General features: G+C 40.6%; 1 protein-coding gene across 2 annotated transcripts; it reads right to left on the bottom strand.

The window, feature by feature from the left end:
• Positions 1-1744: 1744 nt before the first annotated feature.
• Positions 1745-15129, bottom strand: paip2b (poly(A) binding protein interacting protein 2B). 2 transcript variants are annotated; one of them, XM_008286880.1, is made up of 4 exons: positions 14910-15129; positions 4918-5081; positions 3995-4177; positions 1745-3882 (listed from the first exon to the last, which is right to left on the bottom strand). In XM_008286880.1, exons 2-4 carry the CDS (start codon positions 5068-5070, stop codon positions 3826-3828), a joined length of 393 nt encoding a protein of 130 aa, XP_008285102.1. In that variant the 5' UTR covers positions 5071-5081; positions 14910-15129; the 3' UTR covers positions 1745-3825. The 2 variants fall into 2 exon arrangements, with proteins under 2 accessions (XP_008285102.1, XP_008285101.1); XM_008286879.1 differs by lacking the exon at positions 14910-15129 and adding an exon at positions 11008-11146.
• Positions 15130-16659: the final 1530 nt, after the last annotated feature.

Here is a 16659-nt window from a genome sequence, read left to right as displayed (position 1 = left end):
GGAGGATGTCATTCCTCTGGTCTGCTTTCAGAACCGCAATGTGAGCTTTGTCTGGGTGGACTGGAGACAGCAGTCTGCCAGCAGCTGGCCTGCAGGGAGCAGTGAGTATCTCAGTTTCATCACAGAATTATCACCATTATGCAAGATTATGGTTACTAAAGTTCACACAGGTTTTCTCGTGTTGTTGCTGAAGTAGCTCAATTTATCTTCTAATTAGTTATGAAAAACTGAACTAGAATATTTTTCCAGTTCTTTAATATCACTATATATTGTAGTGATGTAGCCAGCCAACCTAAAGCCTGCAGGGGTCATCATGGCCTGTGCTGGTTTTGCCAGCAGAGGACAGTGTCTCGCGTTCTCCACATCGTCGTCTTCATAAAAGAAAGACGATCTCAGGCACTCTGCCCTGACATTCGCCTTTTTGAACGCAGACGGGTCAGCTTCTGTGGTGAGGCGGCGCTGCAGTGAAGGCATGAACTTTACAAGGCTATCCAGGTTTTCAAAAGTCAGACGGCGGTTCCTCAAGTTGATGATGTACAGACTGATGCTGCATTGCCTTCCTGATAAGAAAACGAGATTCGGCCTAACTTTAGTAAAAACAAATAAGTACGACAATAGTTTAATAATATTTAAAAAGCTTTTGGAGTCAGGTTTTCAACAAGCTTAAACTGTAAAACTTGTCTGGTGCAGCTTTATTTTTTTATCTTTTTATAAATTAATTGAATTTCCCTTCTGGGATGAATAAAGTATTTTTCATTTCATTCATTTCATTTCATTTATTGGAGAAGGATTTTGTACTAATCTAAGGACACTATGGACTTATTACTAGTATATGTTGTTATAAATGGTAATTAGCAAAAGAAATTGATCATTTTGAACAAATCAAACGATGTGATTGGTGTTTAAAGGCTCTTTAGGCAATATGTGGATGTCACAGTTTGCCATTAGTTGCTTGACTGATGTTTGTTGTTCCTTCTATTTTGATTTCTTTCCACTGAGCTCCTTGTTCATACCTGCAGCAGCCTGCTCTGGTTTGAAGTCAAGCTCCATATTTATGAAATACTTCTCCCCTCTTAGTGTTTCCATTTCTGCAGATGTAGGTCGACGTTTGCTTAAACCATCACTTGGACAAGAAGTCTCACCGTACGTTGTCATGGCGTTGCACATGTTGACAAAACACCTACATATGAAAATCTACATTTCCATGACGACCATCTGCTGAGGAAGGTCTCGCGATATGATCAAAAGTTCCAGCGGTTCAAGATCTTTTGTCGAAATTGCTTTGTCAGCTGCTGTTTCCAGTCAAGCGTTCAACATGACAAGAAGTTACCATGATGGCGCCCCTAGCTGGAGGAGTTCATGAGAGTTAGTGCAGAAGAATGTCACCAAGCTCGTTTACATATACTCATGAGTCTTGGGGGAATTTGCTTGTGTAGTCCTGAAAGAGTGAAATTCATTTCATGGTGAGGGAGTGAGGAGTGGTCAACAGCTTTGGCATGAAAGAGACTGATGTGTTGACATCAATGTTAAATGAGCTAAATGTTAGAAATTGGCCACTTCTATTAAAATAATGTAATTACATGCTTGCTGTATTTCATAGCACCGTGTGTGCGTTTTCTATACTAGTATTTAAAATAACGTAATTTTACAGAGGCTGTTTTTGTTTTAAATAACAAAAATGTACCGACCATCGTTAATACTGAATTTACAAACAGAATGGGGGAGAAAAAACACTGAGAATTCATTTGTCTTTAACATCTTTATTCATCTTTTTTCATTATTTTTATTTGTAATGAAATTCATAATCTGTGTCTTCTGAACCTTTTTTTTTTTTTTTTTTTAAACGGCTTCTGTCATCTAACTCAAACAAAATCACCAAAAATGATTTCATGTTGTACAATCCACCTGGCGGACATTCCTATTGGCTTCACCAGGGTGCCATTCGACAGCTGTGGTCCGACGCTGTGTGTGAGGAAGTTCCCCTTTAAACCAAAAGACTTTACTGCTTCTGCCGCGCTATTTAAGAACACACCGAAAACGGGGAAAGCAGCAGAAAGGGTGGACAGAAGTGCTAACCTGTCAGATACTTAGAAGTTCCTTGTACAGTGCACAAGTGTCTGTTTAACACCGAGATTAAAATACACACGATATTACCACTGCTAATACCACAGATGAACAGTGGCATGAAGACTGATGTTCAGATCACAAGACTTTTCCTCATGACAATACTGCATCTATGTTTTTCAGGCTAACCTGGCTGAGATCTAGAAAAACTGACTTAATTCACCATTACCGCCGATTAGAATCTGGGTTTCCTGCAAAAGCATCTTCACATATACTTTTTGTTTTTTTTAATTGGTTCACAATTTTACTGATATTATACTCTCACTACTGAGGGATGCTTTAGGGAAACCCAGATTACAACAAAGACTTGCTGTTTAAAAGTAGAACTTCCTCCAAAAAAACAAAAAAAGTCAGTCTGCATCTTCGGTTAGGACAAGAAGAACAGCAAGGAGGCAATACCGTCCGCCATACGTACCACACTGCTTTATTCTGACAGGCCATGGCGATAACGTCTCCTCTCCCTACTGTTTCCTACAAACAGGACTGAATGGACACCACAGGCTACTATACCCAGTAGAGACACAAAACGCCTCATCCTCAAAAATGTGAAGAAAAAAAAAAGAGAAAAAAAAAAAGAGGAGGAGAGGCTGTTTGAGAACCTGATTTGGATGTGGACACTTGATCTGATGCTGGACAAACCAAGCTGTTCCGGCAGAAAGAGGCAGTGGCTGCGTTCCAGACCAAATACTCCCCCCTGTAACAAGGTAGATCCAAACTGATCCAAAGAATGAAGCTGTGAGCGCAAAACACAAGATCTTTTTTATGATTTAAAAAAAAAAAAAAAAGCTCTGACCTTTCTTCTACTTATACTTTTCATATTAAACTCAACTTGAGGCATGATTGGGACATTCACCACCTCTGCTCTTGCACAAAAGATAAACATGGACATGGTTTGGGTAAATAATATTTTGTTATCTGTGATTCCACTTGTCCACGTCGGTCCTGACCACCTAAAAGCGATGGTGCAGGGAGGGTGGGGTCTGTACTTGGTTTGGAACGGAGCCACTGCAGATACAAACAACAACCCGCATCTGTGGATGCACAAGAGCTGTGATGTCACAGGGACCTTACGACATCATAGGAGCCGACGTTAACGGGTTTCACTGATGACTTTACAGAGCAGCGGCAGAAACCCATCAAGTTCCCTGAAATGTTAGTCCTTCTCTAACCTCACTGGTATGGAAACCTACTGACAAAATTTAGTTCTCCAATTAAAATTGAAAGCGCACAAAATAACGCGAAAAAATTCTAATTTAGAAAGTTGTTGGATTAAAGTTTTTTTTCCTGGCATCACTCCTGGGTAGCTGCCTCAGTTCCGAGGGAACTTCAGTGAGATCTGCTTACTCTGTAAACACCAACAGTGTCATCTGAAATGCAATGATGAGCTAGCGCCCGCAGCGGGGCGGTGCTGGTACTACACCCCTCCCCCACCCCTGTTCCCAATGTCCCTCAGTTTGCAAGAAACAAACAGGAAATAAAAAGATTAAAGAAACAAAAAAGAGAGAGAGAAAGAAAAAGAAATCCCCCCACCCCCCAACTGGGCCTGCCAGCACGCCATTGACTTTAAGTGTGTCGCTGTGTGTGTGCATGCGTGCGTGTGAGAATCAGTGTGTGTGCGGTCGCGGCCGCCAGAGTCTCTGAGATTATGTGAGGACTGGTGTGTGTGTGCGCATGGAGGCTCCATGGGGGTGAGGGGGACTCCTAATATTTCTTCCCCGGGACGAACTCCTTCGCTTCGGGATTCAAGATGCTCTTCCTCTGCAGAAATACACATGAAAAACAGAATTAAACCATTGTCCTGATTGTTCATTATCAGCTTGAAAGGGAGCTTGGAGAAAAAAAATTGTGATATTAGATGTATCTGACTCACCGCCACTTCCTCCAGGTTGCTGTGGTGATCGCTGACGGAGAGGCCGTTGAGCTGCTGCTGCAGCTGCCCCACCCCCTGGTTGTTGAGGTCACGCGAAGGTATGAACCAATCCTGGTCCTCCTCCTCCAGCATTTCCTGGAAGCAACGCTCCAAGAACTCCTGCTCCAACAGCTCCTCCTCGACCTGGGAGTTAATGAGGGACGAACAAAACACAAGTAAGACAAAAAAGCAGCAACAGAAGGTCGTAAATTTGAAGGTTGAGTAAACAAATTCCAATTTAACCAAGTACCCAGCCAACAGCTAGGTCTCAAGTTTGTTGAAAGTTGTTCCCCACATCTCTTTCCACTTATTTCTAGATTTTATTTTTTACTTATCCTTGAAATTGTGAGCAAAATATGTACTGAGTGGTAGATTTTGCCACTGAAAAATAAACACGTCAGTGCTTTCTCATATAATGTAGACAGGTTCTGTGCTGTACATACTTGAGTTGTCAACACAGGGAGACTATTTGTTAAGTTGAGCCAAGTTAAACTTTTCTGGACAACTCTTTAAAAAATTGAAAGTCCCCTCTGGATCAATGGAGCGTTCTTATGGAAATAAACAAGGACATTACGTTCTCATGTGGTGCAGATGTCTGCACACAACCTAGTCCAAGTTCTGATGTTGGGACAGGGCCCACAAAACCAGAACTTGGACTTCCCCAGATGAATTTTTCAAGATAGTATTGAGTTTGAAGAAGAGGAGTGGGGCCCGAGAGAATGTATATGCATGTGAGGAGTATGGGAGGAAAAACGGATCCAAAAGTAGAACGAGTCTGAATGATAAACACGTGAAGTCTCGGGTTCTTGGTCTAAATTCAGACGGACGGTAAAAATTTCAAGTTGGCTTTATGTCTCATATTGCATTACAGCATGTGCACTTACCTGTCTGTTATACTCTTCCTCATTCTCCATCCACATGTACTCAGCAAACGGGTTGTCGCTGCCCTCTCCTGCGTGCCCATTGGCCACCGGCTCCTTTCCTTCCTTTCCTGGAGCTCCGCCTCCCGGTGTCTTGGCCACCTCGGGACCGCTCATCTCAGCCGGCTCTGCGTGAGAACACAATCACACAATCGTTACTCTTGGTGAAGCCATAAACACTGGAACTTTACACTTCAGTGTGGTGAAGTACACTGAAAATAGTTTTCAAATCAGACACAAATGAATCCTAAAAAACTTAATTGTACACCATGTGAACTTTATTTTCTTCACCTTTTGGAACCAGATAACGACTGGCTCATCTCCCGTTCATTATCCCACAGCTGGGTCTCATTGGCTATTAAATTAACATTATCTCGTTTAAATCAAGGCTTTAACATTTCAGCCTGGGATCCAAATTGGACAAATTAGCAGCATATCAATTACAATTTAACCACAGCTGGAAAAGTGCTCCCACGGGTAGGAAAGTCTTCAGTGCTCGTAAATAATAAAACCGCCAAACAACAATTTTCCATATCTCATGATGTGAATACGAAACAGAGTGAAAACTAACACCAGCTGGAACCGATCCTGCTCTGTGCACACACACGAGTCGCAACTGCTCTGCGATAGCTAAAAATATTCTCCCTGCAAACACCTAAATTAGTCTGAAGGCTTAATAGAGTTGTTGGCATTTTATGGCTATAATCAATAGTTTTTCCAGGTTGGTGAATTGCAGCGCCGCAGTAAAAGGCCACATTGTTTTATAATTAACCAGAGAAACACACACAGACCCAGAGAGCCATCATAAAGACAGAGAGCACCATTAACAGGCAGAGAAACACAGCGAGTGTTAAATCAGTTGGTTTATGCTAATAAAAAGAGGAAATACATCACATTGTCAACCTAAACCTCATTTACCAAGTTTAACCGGAGCAAAACAACCGAGCCACATGAGATTTAAGTCTCAATGGTGGTGGGAAAAGTTAGGGGTAAAAATGGCGAAGAAAATTTGAGAAAACCACACATTAAAGTAGCATAAGAAGAAAAAGATCAAACTTGGAGGCTGTTTAACTCTCCAAGAAGAGACTTAGTATTTTTATTTGAAGAAAAACAAACCTTCAGATAGACGGCAACGCACTAGGCTGTGTGCCAAAGGTGATTCATGTATGCTGAAGCACGTCTTCACACAACGGTGACGTGACTTTAAATCGGCCTTTCAGCCAGTCGCACTGCTTATGAACAGCTGTGCCAAAGATGCACCATCAAAGCAGCAACAAATTAAAAGGAGAAGTTCAGGCTGAGTTCTCCTCGCAAGAAAATAATTTCTTATCAGATTGGTCCAGTGCGATAATTACAGACCTGCAGCTAAAATGCTAATGCAGCTTTTAAAATTAATTTTGCATTTACAGGACATTTACATTCTGAAGCACATGACCTTAAGGTATATTTCTTTTAAATGATTACATTTATTTTGACTAAATCTACATGCAAGTAATGCAACTGCTGCCGGAACACGAGTGCAACAATAACTCTTGATCAGATCCTCTGATAAAATGGGGCCAATCAACAGTCATAATTTTGCATTGTTAAATCACAAGACACTTTTCTGCATTAAAAACAAACCACACAATTTGGAAAGAAGGCAATTTAAAGTAACTGTAACATGGCCACCAGACATTCATAAAAGACAGGACTTTTCATTTTGAACTGTTTGCACTGTGCATTTTTGGATGTCACACTAAATGAGCAGGATATAACCGACTTGATTTGATATGAGGAGAAGCGCAAACGTTTGTGCAGTTATTTCTCAGCAGTCTGCGGATGGCTGCACATGATTCAATCAAGGCAAACACAGTGAGTCACCGTATGTTATGGTGCTGCATGTTGCAATGTAGAAGCTGCAAGCATTATACATCTGTCTGACTGCTTTCACATGGCTTTAACAGTCGTCAAAAGGAAGACAAAGGGTTTCATTCATTAAGACAGTTCATCTTGGGTTCACTACAGACTCATTACTGACATTCCTGCTACAGGAGGATTAAACTTGTATTTTTACTGTTGATCTTTATGTACCAGTTTGTGAGTCATTCGTTATTTAGTGCTGTTCTGCACTAAATCTAGTCTTTGATCATCAAGTCCAAAGAGTCAGCTTCATCTTTATGTAGGTTACTTTTATCTTGTTGCGCATATCCTTCCACCTTTGCCCTGTGCACGTAGCATTAGATGGAAAAGTACCAAGGTCAGGAAAACAGACATAATACATATCTGTATGCTGTCAATGTTTTCACACTCTCCAAGTTCAAGCAGCTGTAGCCCAGAAAAGAAAAAAAAATCTAATTCTCAGCTGACTGAGAAAATCTGTGTAGAGGAAGTGGAAAAACTAAACAAAACTCTCCAACAAGTACAAAGCAGGTTTCCTTGATCCAAATACTTCCTCCTCTATCCTTCAGTGGGACCGTCCCTGGTTAAACATGACATTTCCACATAATAAATGTAAGATGTGGTGGTAAAGCTTGGACAAGATCACACTGCTGTAAATCCACACCTGCCCTGAGAATACTGTGCTGCTATCACTTGGCCTTTCTTTTCTCCGCACTGCTCGTGTACAGATTATAGCTGGATTTGATCAAAACCAAAAGGAATTGCCATCACAATGCAACATGTCAGCCTATCCGATGTGCAAGATGCAGTGAAACAGTTATTTTTTTTGTATCCAGACCTGCAACCTCACTTTTACTATTTAATGGGTGTAGCTGAACAATAGGACAGTTCGCCTACTACAGCAACAGTATTGTTATAGAGTGCAACAATACTGCTAATACTTAGAGAAAGCCCTCCAAGACAAACAGCCCTGTTACTGTTCATCGAGCTAAATATTGTACGGTCACAAGTTTTGGAAAGTCAAGAGAAGGTTTTACTGCACTTCCTGAAAACCAATTTTGACAAAGCTTAAGGCAACAACAGTTAATACTATTGCAATCACCAGATCACAAGTATCCTACTAATAATTACAAAAATATCATGACTGGACATGATCTGTGGAGTATCCTTGCTGCTGCAACACAGACACGCCGTTACGACTGTGACGAGACATGCCCACTATAATGACATAATCCTCAGACTGCCAGCCAGCTACAACAGACTTGTCATGACTCAACTGCGGCCTCACAGTGGGGCGAGAGGGAGGAGAGAAAAAAAAATTTAAGCGATGATCTCAATCGAGCAGTGCACACAGCTCTGGGGTCAGCCTGATGCAGACACATACACCGTTGTTGCAATGTTTGACTTTCAAGGACTGACCGGCATGCCCAAACTCCCAGAAACTTCACCCATATAATGACCCCATTCCAAATTCAGGACATAATGTTTCTCTGACGCCTGTTCCTGCTGTTTCGGTCTCAGTCAACGTAACAAAATCAGGCAGGCTGCCGTTAACTGTATGCAAAGGCAGGACGGGCACACTGTCCCACAGAGGGGTTCAAATAAACATGTATAATCTAAGTAGGTTAGTAGACTAAGAAGAGGTATAGCTGTTTCTATCTGCCAGCACTGATAAAGAAGTCTATTTATGCGGTGCCGTGATTTACACAAGATGTGGGCTATAAAAAGGCCAAAAAAAAACAAGCGGGGCAGGCCAGAATGAAAGGGAAAGAACAATTTGCAAGAGAATACAGCCGACCTCAGGTACCGGCATGTTTGAAGTGTTTGAAGCTTGTGCCCATGCTGCAGTCCATAAAGTGCTATGGAACAAAACAAACTTAACATCAATTGCTAAAGCTTGCTGCTTAGCATGTCAGGCATAAGAGACAGAAAAAAGCAAAGCAGACAACAAGAAAGTTCCCACAAAACATTCAATAGATATTAAACAGAGGTCAAATGATTGTTTTTTCATCTATTAAGCACAAATTCTAAACAAATTTCTGGTTCCAGCCTCCTAGACGTTAGGACTTTTTCCTTATTTTAAATGTTTATAAAAAGGAATATTTGATAGACTAAATGACAAACTCAGTAATTCAATACTTAACTAAAAGTAGAATCATTGCAATCAAAGGGAAATATATTTGTTATCTGCCTTCCTATTAGATATTTTCTCTGTTTTCATAGTGTGGGAATGATCACGTAAATCCCAGCCCTACAGTCTATTTCCAACAGCTGTTAAGAGTCACTGAAAACAGGCCTCTGCTGCGGCAACACAGAAGTGCACAGCAGGTCAACTAGAATAAATATAAAGCGAAGACGGTGAGCACTGTGCCATGATGTACTGCATCGTAGCATGCATGCATGCATACGTGTTCATGTTGCGTAACCACGTGTTAGTCAACACGTAATATTCAGTTAGCAAACCCTAAATCGGTGCATTCTCCGTGTAGGTCAGCAGGAAGCAATTTGATCCAATTTGATAAAAGATTAATCGAGAGGTTAAATTTCAGCAATTTCCCTGAGGTGTCCACCAAAGGGATCAATAAAGTTCTATTCTATTCTAAATGCTATTCTTCAGTAGGGTAACATGAGAAATATCAAAACGCTCAGAAAATTTACAATTTAACGATGTCAGAGCTACAGTTCTGAATCAGATTACCTTCTGTTGTGATATGACACACTTTAAGCTCCACTTTAGCTGTAGCAGATGGAAATATTTTCAGACTGGATGATCCACATGACTAACGTTCTGACTTTATGCTCCATTTCTACGCTAAAAAGCAAGTCCACCTCTTCCATAATGCGGTCAGTTTTGCTGCCTTGATTGATATGAATTAAACACATTTTTTAAAATCTTATTTTCCACACATGCAACTCTTCAAGTCTTAGCTATTTGTTGTGGTAAAGTGGAAAAAATATATTTGGTGACACATGGCAGCACTTGTGTTTTATATAAGAAACACGACACCTGATTGAGTTATTTTTTGTTTGTTTGTTTGTTTTTTAAGCCACCTATTTTCTGAAGAGCTACAGACTAAATTCCAAACTCAAAAACAACAATTTGGATACATGATTAATCATGTAGGTAATGTATAAGGGTCGTTTTCTAATAGTTTCCCACGTTTTACTAATTAAATTAATGAATAATCTTTAAAACAATTCAATTAAATAATAGATTAGTTATCCCAGCTGTAAACTGCTTTGTAACCAGCTGAAATTAATTGGATAACAACAGAACGAGCTTAAGCACTAAATACCATCGAAAATAAACCTGTTTGAATAGGTCACATGTTTATCTAAACTTAATTGTATTGTTAACACAGGAAAACTTCAGCTCTGTCTCCTGTTGGGTCTTTTTTTTATAATATCATTCCTCAATTTGTTGACGAAACCAGTGTACATGCAGCTGAAAAAATACAACTTAAATCTTTAACACGGACCTGCGGAAAGAAAAACACGGAGGAGCGCAAATGGGTTTATTTAAGTCCAGCTATAGACATTAAAAAATAAAAAGAAAGTAATTTAAAATGCGTAGAATAAAGCGCTTCCCAGCTGATTATGTAATGTAACAGTTAGTGTACTGTATGTAACGGGAGCTGTGTCGTCGTGGCTCACAGCCTGCTAACGCTATCGGAGCTAACTGGCTAAACCAGGTGTCGGGCCTACCTGGGAAGTTGGTAAAAGGATTGGACGGTTTTAGCCGAGGTTATGCTAAGTGGCTAGTTTACAGTGGCCTCACACAGATAAACACACATAGCTGTCCGGTCAATGAACGGGCCTAAGGTAAAAGCTATCCAAGCAACAACAAAGGGTACAGGGCTGGGTGGAAGGGAGCTGCTAATTCTTATCAAAGCCGTGAAGCGCGTTAGCATAAAACAGCTCAAATGCAAATACTGCATCCAATAAAAACGACACAAAGCGCTATTACAATACGTAAATCACGCATCGAGGACAAACCTCGCTCTCGTTTGACTGTTTGAGGCCAAACAAAGTCCGCTATCAGCTAGCACGCTGCTACAGCATGGCAGCATCCCTGAAGCAGGTCAACAAAACAAGCCTCCGCTGCGGGATTACAACAGCTCCGCACACACACGACGACCCGCTCGCATTTAAGGTTTTACAACGTCAAGTTACCTGGCATTGTGCTCTCGGTGTTTGCCTCAACGTGTAGCGTTACACAAAGTTACTGCAACTACACTGCGAAGAGTGCGTGCTCGTCGTTTCTCCGGTGGGGATTTGTCAGTGCTGCGATGCAACGTAGCTCAAGTTAGCTAAATCCTGTTAGCCACCGCGCTAGCGTTAGAAAGCTGGGTCGGTCATGTGGTCTGCTGAGGCGTTCACGGTCTGTCCCAGCAGTGTGGGAATTAGATAACAGCTTCACATGAGCATAGTGCAAGCGCACAAATCAATCTTAACAGCAACACCAATTGTCCTCTTTTTGTCTATGAAAGTTGGTCTTTTTACTAAAAGTTTAGAAATTATCTCGCTCATTCGTCTGCAGAACATGTCCTGCATTATTCTTCACTTTGTCTGGGAAAACACTGCAACTTCAGAATGAAATAAAATTAGATCAGGGCCTATGAATAATTCAATATTGTCATTAACTGTAAGTGGAATCACAATGTTATGGTAAAATCTTAATGTTGTGTTCTACAAATTTTACAAATTGAATTGTAGTTAAAAATTAAATAAAGTTGTTAATGCAGCTTGTCTTTTAGAGACACAGTATGATGAGTTTGGCCTCATGCAATGCGGAAGAGTGGAATACAGTGTTTTTCCCAATATTACCTATTGATACCATAATACTAGTCTGATCCTGTGGAGTGGGCTGCAGGTGTAAGCCTGGTCATGCATTTTAAATGTCTTTCTCTTCGGCTGTGCTTTGTCTTTGTCGTATTACTTGAAGTCCGTACCAGCAGCCCTGACGAAGTATGTACTTTTTCATGTAGTATACATACAATTGTGACATACTACTTCGTCATAATATTGCACCTTAAGCTTTGACCATCACGGTCTGCGGCGTGGAATGAGCTGTCATCTGTCTGTGTTTTCTCGGCGGCTCTGGTTTGCTTCTAATCGTGCAAGACGTCATGCGCAGAGAATTGTGGGTCAAAATGTACAAGTGTGCTGGTTTGCATACTGTAAACCCCACCAAGATGTAGTGGGACATCTGTGTGATTTTGGTGTACTACACTTGACGTACTATGTATTGGGAAATAGTGAATATTTTTCTTGTGTACTATATAGTATGGCAGTATGGATATTGGAACGCACCCCTAAATCCTTGTTGGTATACAAATCAACCAGAATTTCATTCCTTCATATGGGATCCTCCAGAATCTCTGATATGTTTGCAAAACTCCTGCTTCTGTTTTTTTTCCAGTCTTGAATTTGCCTCGAGTACCTTGAAAATTTTTAACTTCAGTGGTTGATTACAGAGAAGCTTGACTGTATGCCAGAAAGTTGGAAAAATACATTAGCTAACAGGCTGTTTAGCTGCTTGACTGTGTTGACAGTAAAATCGTGTAAATGTGTAATTACAAAAGATACTCATTTAGATATTTTAACCCATGCTTGCTGTGTAACATGCAGAGAACACATGTACTGTAGTGGTTCATACGTAATAAAGAAATTCACAAAACTGGTTGCTCGTAGCAGGATGACCTCCTCCGTAAACCGTACAATATGCGAATGTATGCAAACCTATGTAAAAACGGGATGTTACTGAAATGCAAACGAGCCAGAATTGTTCCTTCCCAATCGCACAATGATAGATAGAGGCGAGTGAGACTACCATAACACTGACTTCAGTCATATCAACCAGCCCTGGTTCATTGTTTCAGTTTTTGCAGGCATGCAACAATATTCAGTGCTTGTTGATTTCTGTTTGGAAACACTGACAAACGTAGTTGGGCAGGTGTGCAGTCAGTGTTTGGAGCAAATGATAAACAAAGCACCCTCAGAAAGAACTCACATTTGTTTATTGTGCGAAAAAAATATTTGGGATGCACAGGAACAGACGTAGCCCACCTTTGCAAACAACAACATTTGGTTATATCCTGCCACACTAACTCTATTTACAACCCTCCTTTAACTCCCATCACCCCTCCCTCCCTTGCGAAGGTTAATAGCGTGCGATTAAATGATAAATCATAAGACTGAACAAGATACAGCCTTGACGCACTCTGAGTAGAAACACTGTAAATCATTGACCGTCTTTCCTTTGCTGTACATTGTCATGAACAGTCAAGCGTTATTTTCTGTTAAGAAGAACTGAGAAAATGTGGATCGTGACATATTTTTATATTTAGTCTGCGACAGATAACATGACACAGATAAACACCGTCGGCCATGGTGTGTCGCAGTCTTACGTATGGTTCTTTCCTCCCTGGTTGGAAGTTATTGTACGTTGTTAGTAAGTCTAATTAAGTGACTGACAGCAGCTGACACGATGGTTGCCTAGCAGCAAACGAAGGCTGATCTTCGTGCTTCTGCCTGTCACACTAATAACCCCCGCACTTATCTGCAGTTTTACCTTTAAGAAATTACTGCCATGACCACATAAAAGCCAGAGGTTTAGTCAGAAATGTAAATGTAAGTCATGAGTTAAAATGTGAAAGTAACTACATAGCAAACATGTTTACAGGGTTGCAGTTGCCTCAACACAAATTATATCTTATTTAGCATAAAATATTGGAAAACATAACCCTCCTTGCACTGAAAACTTCTTAAATGAAATAGTCTGACAAGGGAACATCATTCTGTGGTTACTCTTAAACCCTGCTGACACGTGCAGCTCTGACCTAGTGACATTTTCATATAATTTCCACACCAGCACAAGAATGAATATTGCAGATATATATTTAATGAGCAATGTGGTCCTGAAGATACAAAAAGGAACTGCCCCGGTACTCCCTGCCACTGTTCAAGTTAACATTATAGAATGGTTGTCTAGTAGTGAACTTATTTGTAAATATTGTTTTCAAGCTGTCCACAGTAATTTGACAGCTGTTGGCTCAGTCTTTTGTTTATTAGCAGCTCCTACAGATTGTATATTTCTGGGAGGTCTTTGAACCTTGCTGTCCAATCCTGCATGTATGGCAAATGTCACGTGTGTGCAGAAACACTCTCCACCACTATCTGATGGAACGCCTTGAGGACTATTAAGATAGTGATTTATGTTTACGTGACACAATACCGTCACGTGAACGGACAAATGAAGCCAGCAATGTAGGAAAAGGGATAAAGACATGTGCAACCCAAACGCCAAAGGGCTGCAAGCAGAAGTAGGTTTGTTGTAAAGGTTCTCAAGACAAAGAAGCGGGGATCCAGTAGACTGAAGGTATTCTATCAAATTGGTTAATTGCTTCAGTAACATTGATTTCCAAAACTCGGGGCTCACAGCGGGTACGTGAACGCAGCATGTGAACAAACATCCCTCGAGCTCCGCCACAGAAACACCACCGCTTCACTCTTTACTCTCCCACAACACAAATGCCTGCGTGGCTTTGGAAATTAAAGAATTTCCCCCAGTTTCTTGCAAATAATCCAATAAGTCACTCTTAAGCTGACTTTTAAGCGCACTAGATAATTATAATAATGGAAACTAGGCTTTAAAATAAGGTCTGTTCACATGTGTGCGCACAGAATAGATATCAATCTAACATGAGAAGAGTGCACGTTTTGAAGAACTTAACAGCGCTCCAGTGTTTATAAAACTATTTATAATGTAAAAGAAGACCTGTAACTTAAGTTGTAGCACATTATCAGAATTTCTATAATAGTTTTTCCTCCTTTCCAGACCCGCATTTCAGAACACAAGAGTACGTAGTGTTAACTAACTGGGAAATTGACGCAAGTTCATATAAATAAATGCGACGTAACATACTGAAAACAGCCATAAGTTAACTGCATTTCTGTCAATATTGCTGACGTTTGGGCTTTCTCGCGGCTCTTTCTTTAGGTATTTCTTGCTTTTTTTGTGTGTAGCAAACAGCTAGCTTCCCCCTTTGCTGCACCAATAACAACAGACTCACCGCTCAACTTCAAGTGCGAACAGGGGGAATCCGTAAACCAGCTGTCGAAGGGGGAAAACGGCTCTTTTCCGGTCCCGTATGTCACAAGAAAACCTCACAGGAAACAAATTCTTCTAACAATCTCCAACACGCCAGATGAACAGCTGTCTATTCGGTCAGTTTGCTCGCGTTATTTGGCTAAAAAAAAAAAAAAACGGTGGGGAAATATGCTGTTTTCTTCTGCCTTAACGTTGGGAGAGAAAAACGGTGTCGTGGTCGCGCTTGTCCAGCTGTACACTTCAGTCATTGGTCGACGTCCGCGTCAGTCAGCGGCTCCTGGCGACGCTATTGGTTAAAACGAGCACACGCCCCGCCCCGCCTGTCCATTCACGTAAGTAAACAAAATATAACCCATTTTTTTCGCTGCCCCGTTTTTTTGTAATCAATATGGCTAGTTAATATTTGACAGTCGGGCTGCTTAACTAGGTCTTACCGTTTTTACCAGAGAGAAGCTCCAGTTTTGTGTTTGTTAAAGGTGGAAGGAGAAAGCCGGAGAAAAAGAGTGAAAAGTGAGCGGTGGCGTGCACATGGTGTTCATCGGTCAGGAGAGTGGCCAGTTTGAGCCTCATTCATTACCTTTGAATTGTCACATGTTGCAGGGTGGAGATTAATTGAAGTGTTTAAATGACTTAAGAATAATTAAATACATTTAGTTTGACACAAGAAAAGTATGGACTCATTATTTTGTGTTCTTGATCACGAGTTAGAGGAAGCTTTTCCTGTGAAAAGCAAACCTGAAGTTATGCACACTGCAGAAAGCATTGTTCACTCACAGGTTAATGATAGTAAATAGCTAAATTAGGAACATCTAGGAATTCCTGGTATGTGCTGGAATTCTACAATGGAAAATAACATCATAGAAAAGTGAGATTGTCACGCAAATATGTGGCATGTATATTATTCTTGGGGTTCATGTTGGGTGACTTACAAAATAAGAGTTGCAAATAGGAGGGGAAAATGGTTTTAATTGTGCAGCTGATAATATTTTTTACAAAGAGAGACAATTTTCTTGTCACTGAGTAAAATATGTCAGAAAAAGAAGTTTAGTTCATGGCTAGATTGTGTAGGTAATACACGACAGGCACAAACTGAAGCTAAAATTTAAAAGTAAAAAGAAAAAAAAAGGAACAACATGATTTTGTTGGTGCACAAAAAAGCCCAACTGACTGCTTAAATTTTAAGATTTCTAAGGATCACTTTCCCATATGTGATGTCGTGTAATCATGTAAACGTAGCTGGTTGATATCTGATGCGTCGTTGTTGTGAATTGCAGTTTTTTTTGTGCTCAGATGATAGATGTTTATTTGTCCCTGTGGGGAAATTGGTTTGCAGCAGAAAACACTCAAAGGGCATTTCACACTTAGGTAGCCCACAAACACAAACACTTCAAAACAATATCTCCACATTTCACACATTATGGCCAGACCAGCTAGATCTTATTTCCTGTCCATATTTACAAATTTGATGGCTTGTGGAATGACACAGATAATTATTGATACTTTAAATTTGAACATATTGTCAGTCTTTGTAGCAGCCAAAGGTAGACAGGCTTGCTTTGCATCATTTTCAGGACAAACATCAGATCATTCCACAGCAAGATGATGTGAACATTAGTGAAATAGACAAGAACAAGATACTACCACTCCTGATCTGGGGTTTGAGTTGAGAACATAAAATCAGCGTTCAAGGATGCCAGATGTTCCCTGGAGTG

This window comes from Stegastes partitus, unplaced genomic scaffold (assembly GCF_000690725.1).
Source record: "Stegastes partitus isolate 25-593 unplaced genomic scaffold, Stegastes_partitus-1.0.2 Scaffold474, whole genome shotgun sequence".
Taxonomy (NCBI): Eukaryota; Metazoa; Chordata; class Actinopteri; family Pomacentridae; genus Stegastes; species Stegastes partitus.
This window is presented reverse-complemented; position numbering and strand designations above follow the sequence as displayed.